Source organism: Bombina bombina, chromosome 1 (assembly GCF_027579735.1).
Source record: "Bombina bombina isolate aBomBom1 chromosome 1, aBomBom1.pri, whole genome shotgun sequence".
Classification (NCBI taxonomy): domain Eukaryota; kingdom Metazoa; phylum Chordata; class Amphibia; order Anura; family Bombinatoridae; genus Bombina; species Bombina bombina.
The window spans coordinates 1381702072-1381716109 of record NC_069499.1 but is presented as its reverse complement, the minus strand read 5'-3'; the positions used below and the strand labels follow the sequence as shown (position 1 = coordinate 1381716109).

The following is a 14038-nucleotide window of genomic DNA, read 5'->3' as shown; positions in this document are numbered from 1 at the left end:
CTCCATATCCTAGGAAAGAAAACAAAATTTGGATATGGAGATCCACGACCCCACCATCTATTAAGACAGTCATTTTTTACTAAACCTCAGGCACCTCTACACCTTTGTGTTATTCCTTTTCCATTTCCCTTAGGTCGAATGACTGAGGATTATGGGTAGGGGAGTGACACTTAACAGCTTTGCTGTGGTGCTCTTTGCCCCATCCTGCTGACCATTAGTGATATTCCCACTAGTAATTCAATGACGTTGTGGACTCTCCATATCTGGAAAGAAAGAAATTTATCAGGTAAGCATACATTTTGTTATTACAAAAAAAGTTTCTATTTAAAACTGAAATGCATCCAAGTTAATTCCAATTTTGGCTGGAATGTCCCTTTAAGGTCACTAATTTTGTTATTGAAATAAAATATGTCTGTATTAAAACTATTGCCGTTTTGAAGAAATAATTCCTTTAAAAAGGAGCAGAACTACTGCTGTGTTATGGTGCTGTTAGTAAAAAGCAATCAATTTATTAATTAAATGGATCAAAGTCACCTTAATGTCTTCTTTTGCTCAAAATTTTTTATTTTTCAAGGCGTACAGCTAAAGGCACATGGTTTCAAAAGCTTTACTTATATGTTTAAATCTGTTACAAGGCTGATTATTATTTTAATGACATCTGGATTTTATCAGAGAGTAAAGAGAATAAAGGTGCTCATACAGGTGAGAGATTATAGTCACTGGGGAAAATCCAAGACACAAATTTCTGGGCATGGTGTTTTTCCATCTGAACCAAAGCCCCCAACCAGATAGAGGTGGTCATTCAGTAGACATGTCTGGTGGCCAACTCTCTTGTGCTGACGGTCTGAACTGGAGAAGTGAAACCAGATTGGTGGGGAACAACCTACAAAAAAAAGAAAATGTAATTAAAGGGTTACTCAAGTCAAACTCAAGTCAAATTAAACTTTTATGGTTCAGATAGAACAAGCAGTTTTAAGACACTTTTCAATTTACTTCCATTATTATGCACATTCCTTTTATATGCTCACTTTCTGAGGAACAAGATCCTACTGAGCATGTGCACAAGCTCACAGGGTATACATATACTAGCCTGTGATTGGCAGATGTCTGTCACATGATACAAGGGGCCGGAAAATGAGAGAAAAAAAATAATTTGTCAGAATAAAATCTACTGCTTATTTGAAATTCAGAGTAGGTGTTATGGCTTTGTCTTTTTATTATGCACTTGTTAATTATGCAACTCTACTGCATTGAGTGATCCTTTAATTGTAATTTTCTAAGTGGTACATTTTGGAGAAAGGAAAGTACAAATAAACATTAATAAAGTTTGTCAGGTGATTATTTTTTCCCCAAGATAATAAGGATTAGTCTTTTCAGGAAAGACATTACTAGAAGAAGTAATAATAGAAGATGAGCACAATAACGGTATATACTGTACGGAGAGGTATGTTATAAGGAACATACGTTTGTCATAGATATAGAGGTCATTGCATACAGCATCTCTGTTCTTGGTTAGTATTTCTCCTCCATAGACAACCACGAAAGGACCAATCAGGGTGCAGGAGTGGTGCCTTAGACTTTTAGGTGCTTCTTGGGTGACACCTACTGTGCTAACAAGCTTCGATAGTTGCTCAATCAGCCTTGGGGAGTGAACTGTGCTGACCTGGTTGCAGAAAGAGATTTAAGGAAAGAACAGGGCAGTGAAAAAATGCATTCACCAAAGCGACTTTTTGTCTGCAATATGCACTAAAATGTCATATTTTCTACAAATGCATTGTGCAAAAAAAATCAATTTATTGTTAAAACTTACATGAATTTTGTCTGTGGTCCATTGACCAGCACAATCAATTGCAGCTGATTCGCGACCTCCAAAAACATAGAGTGAATAGCCACCTTTATTTCCAGCTTTGGCGTTGCTTTTCAGTAGGACAGCTGAATGACCAGAACGAGACGCTGTTCGAGATTCCTCCTCTTTGTACCTGCGCAATGTAGAACAATAAAGAGCTCTTAATTAGAACTGATTACTTGTTGGTAGATAATTGATATGTCATTGTTTAGAAAAATAGGGATCTTTTTGTGTGACTGTGATTGATTGAGCATAGCTAAAGTTAAAGGACCATTAAATACAATAGCAGTAAATTTCTCTGACAATTTTATTTTTCCCTGATTTGCCAGCCCCCTGTATCATGTGACAGCCATCAGCCAATCACAAACTACTATATGTATACACTGTGAACTTGTGCACATTCTCACTAAGGGCGAGTGCCTCAGAAAGTGTGCATTTAAAAAGGCTGTGCAAAATTTGATAATGTAAATTGGTAAAGTCTCTAAAAACTACATGTTCTTTCTGATTCATTAAAATTCCACTTTGGCTTTAGTACTTTAGTATCCCTTTAAATTTAACTCTGATATAAAAAACAGTGATTGAATTTGTGGAATAGCCTGTCTAGCAGAGGTGGTAATCTAATAAAGACACACCAATACAAAAATAACAAAAGTAAGTATATATAAGATGTTTTTCAACAATGTACATATAATGCAAACCTTTCACATTATCATTGCATTGGAAGTAAAGGCATTTAATCCATATATAACATAATTTATAAACCATTCATGAATACCTTTTATATATTCTCACTCTTTCTAGGGTGAAATTGTCCAATTAAGATTTGATAATATTTTCACATAAGAGAGTAACATATTTGTGTAGTGAGTTGTGATAAAAATAAATAAATCTAACCTAAAACAAAGTAAAAAGAAAATCGTGTCACCATATTATAAATAGAGTCGTCCATATGGATTTTGATCTATAAGCGCATTATAAATCTGAAGAACATTAACAATACTCGTTGTATAGTTCTATGTATTGTCTTTTATGTAGGATTTGCCCTTATTTAACTCTATCAACACTTTTCTCCCCCACATCCCACTCATGTCAGTTTTGTAAGTTGTTTTCCTGTAGTATCCAGTATAGCCATACCTTGCTAAAGGAATCTATATTATTCTATATATGAGCTGCAGACTCATACATGGAATATGTGTGTTATTATTATTATTATTATTATTCTTTATTTATAAAGCGCCAACAGATTCCGCAGCGCTGCCCATGGGTACAAGGATAAAAGTACAACGGTGAAACAATACAATAAAAGACAAAATTTTACAGACAGATACAGGGAGAATTGAGGGCCCTATTCCCGTGGGAACTTACAATCTAGATGGGTAGGAGGATGGGAAACAGGAGGTGGGGACTGCAAAGATGGGAATGATATTAGTGGGGAGATGAGGGCAACTGTTGGGTTAGTGAAGTTCATTTGTTAATTAGTCGGTGATAGGCTTCCCTGAACAAAAAGGTATTTAGGGAACGTTTAAAGGAGGAGAGGTTATGGGAGAGTCTGATGGCTCGAGGAAATGCGTTATAGAGGTTTGGTGCAGCACAAGAGAAGTCCTGTAGTCTAGCATGAGAGGAGGTGATGGTAGAGGACAAAAGCAGCAGGTCATTGTTGGATCTTAGGGGGCGGGCTGGGGTATATTTGTTGATGAGTGAGGACAGGTAGGGTGGGGCAGCATTGGAGAGGGCTTTGTAGGTCAGGGTGAGAATGAAGGGACTCACAGAGAGGCGCAGCAGAAACGGAGCATTGAGAGAGGGGGATTAGCCTGGCAGATGCATTTAGGATGGATTGAAGGGGAGAGAGACGGGAGAGAGGGAGGCCAGTTAGCAAGTTATTGCAGTAATCAAGTTGGGAAATTACCAGGGAGTGGATAAACAGTTTAGTAGTTTCGTCACTCAGAAACAGACGAATTTTGGAGATATTGCATAGGTGGTTACGGCAGGATGAAGAGAGCAGTTGGATATGGAGAATGAAGGACAGATTTGAGTTGAGTGTGACTCCGAGGCAGCAGACTTGGGGTGATGGGGAGATAGTGGTGCCACCAACAGTAATGGAAAAATTAGAAACTGTAGTAGAGTTAGAGGGGGGATTAGAAGTAGTTTGGTTTTGGCCATGTTTATTTTTTGGTGGTGAGAGGCCATCCAGGAGGAAATGCCAGATAAGCAGTCGCTGATGTGAGAATTGACAGACGGAGATAGTGCAGGGGTGGATAGGTAGATCTGAGTATCATCAGCATAGAGGTGGTAGTTGAAGCCATAGCTGTTGATAAGTTTACCCAGTGAAGAAGTGTAAATAGAGAAGAGAAGAGGACAGGACAGAGCCTTGAGGTACTCCAACAGACAGAGGCAATGGAGAGGAGGAGCCACCAGCAAAAGAGATGGAGAATGATCTGTTAGATAGATAAGAGCGAAACCGGGAGAGGGCAGTGTTACAGAGCCCAAGAGAGCTAAGAGTCTGTAGAAGAAGATGGTCAACAGTGTCAAAGGCAGCAGAGAGGTCAAGTAAGATGAGTATAGAGTAGTAGCCTTTGTTTTTAGCAGAAAGGAGATCATTAGTAACCTTGATGAGGGCAGTCTCAGTTGAGTGTTGGGGGCAGAAGCCAGATTGCAGGGGGTCGAGCAGTGAGTTGGAGAACAGGAAGTGGGTTAGGCGATCGAAAACTAGTTTTTCAAGGATTTTTGAAGCTAGCGGGAGCAATGATATGGGGCGGTAGTTTGCAGGAGAGTTTAGGGTCAAGGGAGGGTTTTTTGAGGATGGGGGTGACCTTTGCATGTTTGAAGGAGGCAGGGAATGAGCCGGTAGAAAGGGATAGGTTGAATATGTGGGTAAGAGTCAGAGTAAGGGTGGGAGACAGAGAAGGTATTAGATGTGAAGGAATAGGGTCAAGTGGTCAGGTAGTGAGGTGTGAGGAAGACAATAGGGAAGTCACTTCACTCTCAGTGGTTGGGAGGAGGATGCAGAGAGCGGCAGAGGGGGGTGACTGGGAGTGAAGTTGGGAGATTGCAGGCTTGTATTCGGATGTTGTTTCAGATGGTAAGTGTTTTATTGAAAAAGTAGTCAGCCAGGTCTTGAGCACTGAATGCAGATGAGGATGGTGGTGCAGATGGGTAGAGAGTTGAAAATGGAGAAGAGTCTTTTAGGGTTTGATGAGTTAGTGGATATAAGAGAAGAGAAGTAGGTTTGCTTAGCTGAAGGGCAGAGGTGTAAGAGTAAAGGATTAACTGTGTTTTATTTTAGCTATAATCTGGTACCATTCTGGTACCCCTATTTTCCAATGCTTAGCAATACTAGTTCTGGTTATAGTACACAAGAGTTTGGCAAAACTGCTCATGGGTGAGCTGAAACTAGGAATTTTCTCATGTAAAAAAGCGTGTTCCCTAGTAAGGACAATATTTTCACTAAACAAATTACTTAACAACTTAAAGAGTTTTGACCACAAAGCTCTAACTCCTGGGTAATCCCACCACATATGAAAATATGTGCCAATTATCTTGCATCCCCTATAACAGTATCTCAAACCTCCATTAGGTAGATGAGATGTTTTGAGGGGTGTAAGATACCACGGAAAGGTGGTTTTTATGATATTTTCTCTTAGATCTGCACTTAATAAACCTCTACTTGACTGGAAAAATATTTGTTCCCAAACAGTTGATTCTTCTTCTCTTTCTAAATCTTTTTCCCATTTTGCAAATAACTGGGGATTTAGTGCGTATGTGAGGGGAATTCTATTGGATACAAAATCTGCTACTCTATAAAGACCCTTGTTTTCCCATTTGCCTACAAGGAGTCCACAGTCTTTTGGCATGATACATTTCAATGGTCTCAACAAGGATTTGGACGGTAACAGATTAAATTTTGTGGTCAGAGACTCCCAAAATTGTCTAGATATTTCAGTAATCCCTGATCTGCAACCTCTCTTCCCTCCCTTCTCATCCTATAAAACTTCCTCTGGAGATTCATAGCCTCCCATAAGAGACTCTTATCCAGGCCCAATCATATTATCTCCCCTCCTTCCCATCAAGAAAATTTGTGCCAATCTCCCCGCATGATAGTAATCCCAAAGGTTTGGGGCCCCTATTCCCCCCAACTGTCTGTGTCTTGTCAAGATTTGAAAAGGTATTCTACCTAGTTTTTGGCTTCTAAGGGAACTGTGTAAAGCTGATTGGAGAGAGTCTATATCTGGATTATGGGGTTTAATTGGTAAAGCTCTGAATAGGTACATTAGTCTTGGGAGTACATTCATTTTTATTGAAGATAATCTTCCATACAAAGAGAAATATGCTTTCTGCCATTTGTTGATATCCACATTTATTTTTTTGATTAATTGGGGTATAGTTTGCTTTATATAGTTTCGTGGAATGTGTTGTTAACTGTATCCCTAAATACTGAATTGAATTTTTGGCCCATTTGAAGTCAAAATTGGTCTCAATAATTTTCGTTGTAATTTTGGGTAATGCAATTGGGAGAGCCTCACATTTATCTCTGTTGATTTTATATCCTGATATAACTGAAAATTCCTCCAAAGTAGAATAAAGAATGGGAAGCGATATTAACGTTCTCGTCAGAGTTAGTTAAACATTGTCACAAATAAAGTGATTTTATGATTAAAGAGACCAATCTCCAAGCCTGTAATGTCTGGAGAATTTCTAATCGTGATTGCCAATGATTCTATACAAAGGGCAAACCGGGGGGGCGAGAGCAGGCACCCCTGCCTGGTACCGAAACAAAGGCCGTCGGTTTGGAATATAGATTTTGGATAGCATTAACAAAGGGACCTCCAAAACCCATCATGTCCAAAACTGTCCTCATATAAGTCCAGTCCACTCTGTCAAATGCCTTCTCTGCATCTAACTATAGCAGCAGAGAAGGCACTTTTTTTCCATCAAATGGTCAATGACCGCTGTCATTCTACGAATATTGTCCAGGGCCTCTCTGTCCTTAATGAACCCTACCTGGTCTGAGTGGATTACAGTCGGTAAAATTTGTTTCAGTCTGTTGGCTAACACTTTTGTCACCTCTTTTATGTCCTGATTGATTAAGGATATAGGTCTATAACTAGAGCATAATTTAGAATTTTTCCCTGGTTTGGATAATACTATCATTTTTGGCCTGTAACAACTCCTCTGGGAGATCCTGTCCTTCCAATAGATGATTTGCGAATTTCACTAGATGGGGCATTAGTGTTGAAGCAAACAATCCACTATATCTTGTATGCCTAACTGAGGTTTGTATATATGGTATTGACATAGTCCGGTAGTTGTCCATAATTGTACTGGCAAGGTATTTGTCTGGTTTGTTAGCAAACAAAAAGTAATTTGTTTCTAGTCTATGTGCTGTTTTAATGGAATTGTCATTTATTAAAGTAGCTAATTTATTAACCACTACCTTGTGTGCTGCCCATACCGATGTAGGATTACGTGTGGTATTTAGATTAATTTGCCAGTATTCACCCATAGCTTTCAGTAGGTTATTTCTTGTTACGGGGTTCTTTACACGTGATGGGTCATACGTCCAGGATTTTACTCTACTAGGATCACGCAAATCCCCCAATTGTAGTTGAGTAATCGAATGGTCTGACCATGCACATATATGTATATCTGCTGATCTAAGAATTGGTTGGAGAATTTGGCTAGTAAATATATAATCTAGTTTAGAATAGCTATTGTGTGCTGCTGAGTAATATGTGGAATCTGACGTAATCCCGTTTAAAGATTTCAAAGAATCAGTGAGTATATGAGGAGCTAGCAGATCAAACACTTTTTTGGCCATAGATCTTTGTCTACAACTCTTCTTACTCTGTACTGGTGGATGTTTGTCTGTAAGATCTTGTAGATCTTAATTAAAGTCACCTGCCAATATTATACGCATTTTAGACCAGCCAGTGAGTAAGTGGGAAATGGAAGTGAAAAATGCCACTTGATTATCATTTGGAGCATATATGTTACAACGTACTACATCTATACATTGGATTTGTCCCTGAACTATTAAGTATCTGCCTTCTCTATCTGATATTGTGTCTTTGTAGGTGAATTGCAGTGAGGAATGGATTAATATCGAAACTCCCCTTTTCTTAGTGTCAGTTGTGGCATGGAAGTGATGTGAATATTCTTTAGACCAATATTTAGGTATTAGGGACTTAACAAAATGAGTTTCCTGAAGATAAATAATATTTGCATGAAGTCTTTTATATTGTGTCACAGCTGTTCTTCTTTTGATATTTGAATTAAGCCCTCTCACATTATGTGAGAGGATGTTGATATTAGGAAGAGACATCAATACCATGAAATAATGTTATGTATTCTATGCGCGACCTGCATATATTCCCTCTTGTTCCTCTGAGATATATCATGTCTAACTATGTGTAAAAGGTTGTAGACACCTAGAAAACTTAAATTATTGGTTACCCTTTCTCTGCCCTTCCTTTTATCTCCCAGACCCTCAACATGGGTTTCTATTACTCTCAGTAACCATATGATCTTCTTCCATTTTATGTGACATTCTTGTACCTTTTTAGTATGGCGACATAGTAAATAACAATAAATAACAGTATGAACTCTAAATAAAAAAGACATATGATATAAACATTGCATTTATAATAGTAAACAAATAAAGGATTAAATACTAAGCACTGGCAAACAAGCACCTTAGATTTTATGAGCCTGATTACTCAGGTCCATATTCACGTACCAATAATAACTGCATTTAACTCTATTACTAAACTCTTTTCAACTCATAAAAAGAAAAAGAAAAAGAAACAGTGGGGTACTGAGCATAGAGAAATAATATTATTATTATGCCCCCTTAGGAAATACCATCTGCCCATAATTAAAATCTATCTGGGCTAGTAACTTGAGCATCTCTCTATCTTCTGAAATAAGGAAGTCCATACGTTATCAAAATCTTTCCCCCACATCTGAGGGTTCAGTTTCTTCAAGTTAGGATTACACCTGAATTAAGTCATGTTTTAAGTTTTTAGCCTCTGGTGATTCTTGTCCACCTCATTTTCTGGGATGGACTCTGTAAAGATTGCCCACTTGATGGTGTTTCTTCTGATGCTGACATCTCTGGCACTTCAAGGCCCAGTGTCTTGCAGGCTGCCTGGATCTCTTCCGGTGATCTGATTATTAAAGTTTTATTATCCTTGGTGATGTAAAGCGCAAAAGGAAAGCCCCACCGGTATGGGATTTGATGTTTCCTTAATTGGAATGTGAGTGGACGTAGTAGGTTTCTCCGTTGCAAGGTGCGGAAACATAGGTCTTGGTAAAATTGGACTATGTTTCCCTGGAATCTATACATGGGTTTTTGTCTCGCCGACTGCAATATTCTTTCCTTGTCCGGGAATCGCAAAAATTTGATTATAACATCTCTTGGAGGAAGATCATCTTTCGGTCTTGGTCTAAGTGCCCTGTGGGCACGTTCTATTTGGAATGCTTCTTCTGATGAGTCTCCAGTAATAGAATGAAACAGCTGTTGTAAATAAGAAGGCAGTTATTTTGCTGTGATTGACTCAGGAATCCCCTTGCATCTTCTTCCGCTATTCTCCATATCCTCCATCTTTTCCTGGAGCTCTTAAATTTGTTGTTGTTGAGATGTTAGCGTAGTTGAAATTGTAGTAATGTCATCTGTCATGGGTGTTCTCCAGCGTTTCCACTCTGTTTCCCATTTCTGCAAGAAAAAAAAAATCTTTTAACAAATGATAGGTAAATGATCAAAAATCTTTTTTTGATCATTTACCTATCATTTGTTAAAAGATTTTTAAATTTTTTTTCTTGATCATTTACCTATCATTTGTTAAAAGATTTTTTTCATATGTATTAGGACATAATCAACTCATATATTTTTTTGACCTGCCCTTTAAGGCGCCCACAGTACTTGTTTTTTCACCTCAACCAAAAGTGGACCGGCTCTTAAGCTTACATTCCTGCTTTTTAAATAAAGACAGAAAGAGAACAAAGAAAAATTGGTAATAGGAGTAAATTAGAAAGTTACTTAAAATTGCATGCGCTATCTGAATCATTAAAGAAAACATTTGGGTTTAGAGTCCCTTTCAGTGCTGCCCCTTGTCAAGTGCTGTCTGGGTCTGTTGGGCTCACTTGGTCCCATGGTTGAGCCGGCCCTGATAAGAAGATAAGTTAGTATTAGGGCTATGTTAGGAGGTTAACAGATAAGGGTAGAGTTAACTCCTTGGATGCCAGAGCAGCACACAGCAAAGCAATATACTGCATCTAAATGGGATAGACTCACTCTACATTATGTTGATACAGGGTTATTATGTTAGTGAGAACATCACTGAGCACAAGTGGGTTGAAAATGTAGGGAACATCTAAGAACTTCTTCCAAAAGACAACAGCCAACATAATTCTGGTTCTTTTTCAGAATTGCTGTAATTAATGGCAATTAGATTGACAGTAAACAACTTTCCAAGATGGCCGTCACAGTGTTACTGTGCAGAAAAACCAGCCACTATATTTGTACAATAAGGTTGCACAAGTGCATATCTTCTGGTGAAAACTAACCAAGAAGGAAGGATGCCTTTACAGTCAAAAAGAGGCAGCTTCTCTTTCTCCTTTGTGGCTAATAGCTAAGCTTTTGCAAAAGCCCAGAAAATGCTCTGTTCAAATTAGGGCCCACCATAACCTTTTCCCTGGGCCAAATGAGGTCAAGTTACACCCTTGTAAACATCTATTGTATTTTTGCAAAATTATGGTTCCCAAACTCTGATTGCCACAGGTTGGAAGGAAGACAAACTTCTTGCCAGCAGCCACTTGGTGTCCTGGTTTTTAAGGGACTTATCAAGCCATGCTCATGATCCTCCCAGACACAACATGCTCTCTCACATGCACACAACACATATGAAACTCCCACAGCCCGGAAAGCATCCTGCAATTGTTGGGAGACTTACCACACTGAGGCCAAAATGTACATTTTGTAATCTGCAAATGCTGCAAGTCAAATAGCTGGTTTATGCAATTTGCATCATTTTGAAAACCTAGGTTACACTTTTGCTACAAAGCAAAAATTTTATATAAACTCAAGAGGTTTAATGTCCCTTTAATTGTAGTAAGACTAGGTAGGAATCCATGTGATGAGGAATTGTGGTTAGGGATTATTGCAGAAGAGGGTAGCATTTAGAGTAAAGATTGAGGGTATAGGTTTAAGGTGTTCGGGGTTAATATAATTCATTGCTTTGGGGGTGGGATCACAATCTTTATGTAGAAAAGGGTAGTCTAGGGCAGTGTTTCTCAATTCCAGTTGTCAAGTACCCCAAACAGGCCAGATTTGCATGGTATCTTAACTAGAGCACAGGTGAAATAATCAGTTGATCACCAACCATGGTTACTAACCTGCTGTGACCCATAAACTGATTATTTCACCGGTGCTCTAGTTAAAGAGAATGTAAAGTTCAATGAATGAGTGCCCGATTCTCAAAAATAGTATTAAAAACTGGGGCACTTTCGTTCATTAAACTTTACAATGCAGTGTTCGCCAGACTGGCGATCCTCCGCTCGCAACTTCTCTGCACAGCAATGACAAAACCGGCTTCCTCCAATCATGGCGTGCACCCCGGAGCGTCCAGCTCGTGAGGCCACACAATGATTGGAGAAAGCCGGTTTCAGCCATCAATATGCTAAGTACAGCATGAGAAGCGGATGGAGGATCACCAGTCTGGGTTTCCTAAAGAAAAAGGTATTTTTTTTTTAAAAACGCTTCAATGTAAATTTTAATAAATGACAGTGCCCCTGTTTGTAATAGTATTTTTAAAATTTACATTCACTTTAAGATATCATGAACATCTGGCCTGTTAAGTGTAATTGAGAACTAGAGCTGAGAAACACTGGTCTAGGGGTATGAAAGTATTACCTTAATATAGAGATTACATTAACATTAACTATATTACATAGGTACCAATGTTAATTTTACAATGTTAACTGTTAATTTTACACCTTGTAGCTTCTATGGGCGCATTCGAGCAGTGCTCAGGAGCTAGTGGAGGCACTTCGCTTCCAGCGATGACATGGCATTAGGTGACGTCACAAGCAAGGGAGCTTAGAGAAAACGTTTGCATGCACAAAGGGATCTGCTGCACAATAATGGACTTTGCACATGCGAACATTTAAGCTCCCTTGTGTATTACATGCTCAACCCTCTGCAGCCCATTGGCTATTTATTACTAAATAGGGCTAATAAATAGCCAATGGGCTGCAGAGGGTTGAGCATATGTGTAGCGAAACTCAAGTGGCCCTGCCACCCCTGAATTCACGGAAACAAACAGTGATACTATGAATAAATACAAAATACCCCCACTTTTTGCCAATACCGTCACCAGCCCACCCCGTGAGGGAAATAGTAGGCACAATGTTTGAACGTCAGGTCTATGTTTTTATATATACTGTATATATAATATGTTTTTTCGTGTGCTATAGAGAATGTAGCCCATTTATTTTCACTTCATAGGCTACGTGTGAAGTGAAAAGAAATGGGCTACATTCTCTAGAGCACACGAAAAATCATTATATATATATATATATATATATATATATATATATATATATATATATATATATATATATATATATATATATATATATATATATATATATATATATATATATATATATATAAACATGGCAGCCTCCACGAGCAACACGTGTGTGGAGGCTGCCATGTTTCCAAGCGTCTGAGCTTGCCCTGAAAAGTCCCAGCTTTTCAAGCACGTTTGAAGCTCTGGGACTTACGTCAGCAGAGGGCTCAAAAAAAACGCCAGGCATCTCACTTGCAAGTGTGGGGGAAACGTTCCAAGCGAGTTTCTTTTATATAATACTTCATTTTAATTAACAGATATTCCCATACTGACGCGGATATTCACATTCAGAAATAAATTCAGTAATTCATCTGTGCTTTGAAACCCAGATGTGGAGTAGTGAGTTTATTTCTAAATAGATTGTGTGTTACATACTATCCTTTATCACACAGGCTTTGTGCATTCTTGCAAGTGACCTAGGATATCAGGCAGAACATTCCATCTATGAAATTAGCTCAGTATATATTTGTAAGAGGGAATTACTTGCCAATAAGTTTTGGTGCTGGGATTGACTCGCAGGGTGTACACACTGGCATAACGTCTTTGAGTTCTTAGTCCTCCCTCTCTACCAACGACCCGAAGCTCATAATCCGATATTTTGGTGCATGTGTGGCTGCTAAGACCCACTGGAGGGTTATTGGTTGGACCCTCTGTCCACAGAGCCCACTCTCCTCTATCAGTGTCGTAGCTGAAGAGTGAAGATACTCTCTTTGATCCATCCCAGCCACCCACTACACAGAGCCAGCGCTCCCCCAGTAAAACAGTATCATGATGGCTCCTCCTGAACATAGATTCTTGAACTGTTGACTCTACAGACTTCTGTTCTGGGTCAAACATCACCACATCCCCTAGTGGGGTATCTTTAGGCTCCCCAGATTTCACCCCACCAAAGAGATACAGTTTCCCTCTTGCTGGAGTACAAGTGTGGTAAGCCCGAGCAAATAATTCATCCTCAGACACTTTTTTCCATGTCCACAGCAAACCTGAACATGTCATTTTCTACCTGCAAGGAAATAAAAAAAACTGCATGATCTTATAACTCACAACCAGAGTCATTCATGTATGCTATTATATATGATGTTGCCTATTCTACTGATCATACAATGGCTAAGTATTACTAAACAGTAGGTCAAATATTTTCAACTTAGATGAGAGATAGTTCAATTTAAACAAGAACTACTACAAATTATTTAAATTGCTTTATTATAGTATATTTATATTTCTAAATTACATTGTTATTATAATTTTATTTGTAAAGTGCCATTACAGGGAAAGTCTTCATTCAATTTAAAAAGATAGGTAATCCCTTTATTGCCCATTCCCCAGTTTTGCACAAACACACTTTTTACTTCTAAGTCTCTGCAGACTACCCCATTATCTCAGTTCATTTGACAGACGTGCATTTTAGCCAATCAGCGCTGACTCATAAATAACTCCACGGGAGTGAGCAGATGTTATCTTTATGACACACATGAGCTAGCAGTGTCTAACTGTGAAAAACTTTCAAAATGCACTGAGATAAGAGGCAGCCTCCAAAGACTTAGAAATCAGTTAATGAGCCTAC

General features: G+C 38.6%; 1 protein-coding gene across 1 annotated transcript; it reads right to left on the bottom strand.

Annotated features, from left to right (window-relative positions):
* Nucleotides 1-535: 535 nt before the first annotated feature.
* On the bottom strand, nucleotides 536-13470 carry KLHDC9 (kelch domain containing 9). Its single transcript, XM_053719824.1, has 4 exons — nucleotides 12962-13470; nucleotides 1811-1979; nucleotides 1465-1663; nucleotides 536-883 (listed from the first exon to the last, which is right to left on the bottom strand). The coding sequence occupies exons 1-4, from the start codon at nucleotides 13468-13470 to the stop codon at nucleotides 717-719; spliced, it is 1044 nt and encodes a 347-aa protein (XP_053575799.1). The 3' UTR covers nucleotides 536-716.
* Nucleotides 13471-14038: the final 568 nt, after the last annotated feature.

Bases quoted from the DNA above. Each gene is read 5' to 3' on its own strand.
- KLHDC9 (XM_053719824.1), bottom strand. From the start codon at position 13,470: ATGACATGTTCAGGTTTGCTGTGGACATGGAAAAAAGTGTCTGAGGAT. The intron at 1,664-1,810 runs GTAAGTTTTAAC...TTCTGCAACCAG, and splicing joins GGACCACAGACAAAATTCAT to GTCAGCACAGTTCACTCCCC. The intron at 884-1,464 runs GTATGTTCCTTA...TTTTTTTTGTAG, and splicing joins CCTCTATATCTATGACAAAC to GTTGTTCCCCACCAATCTGG.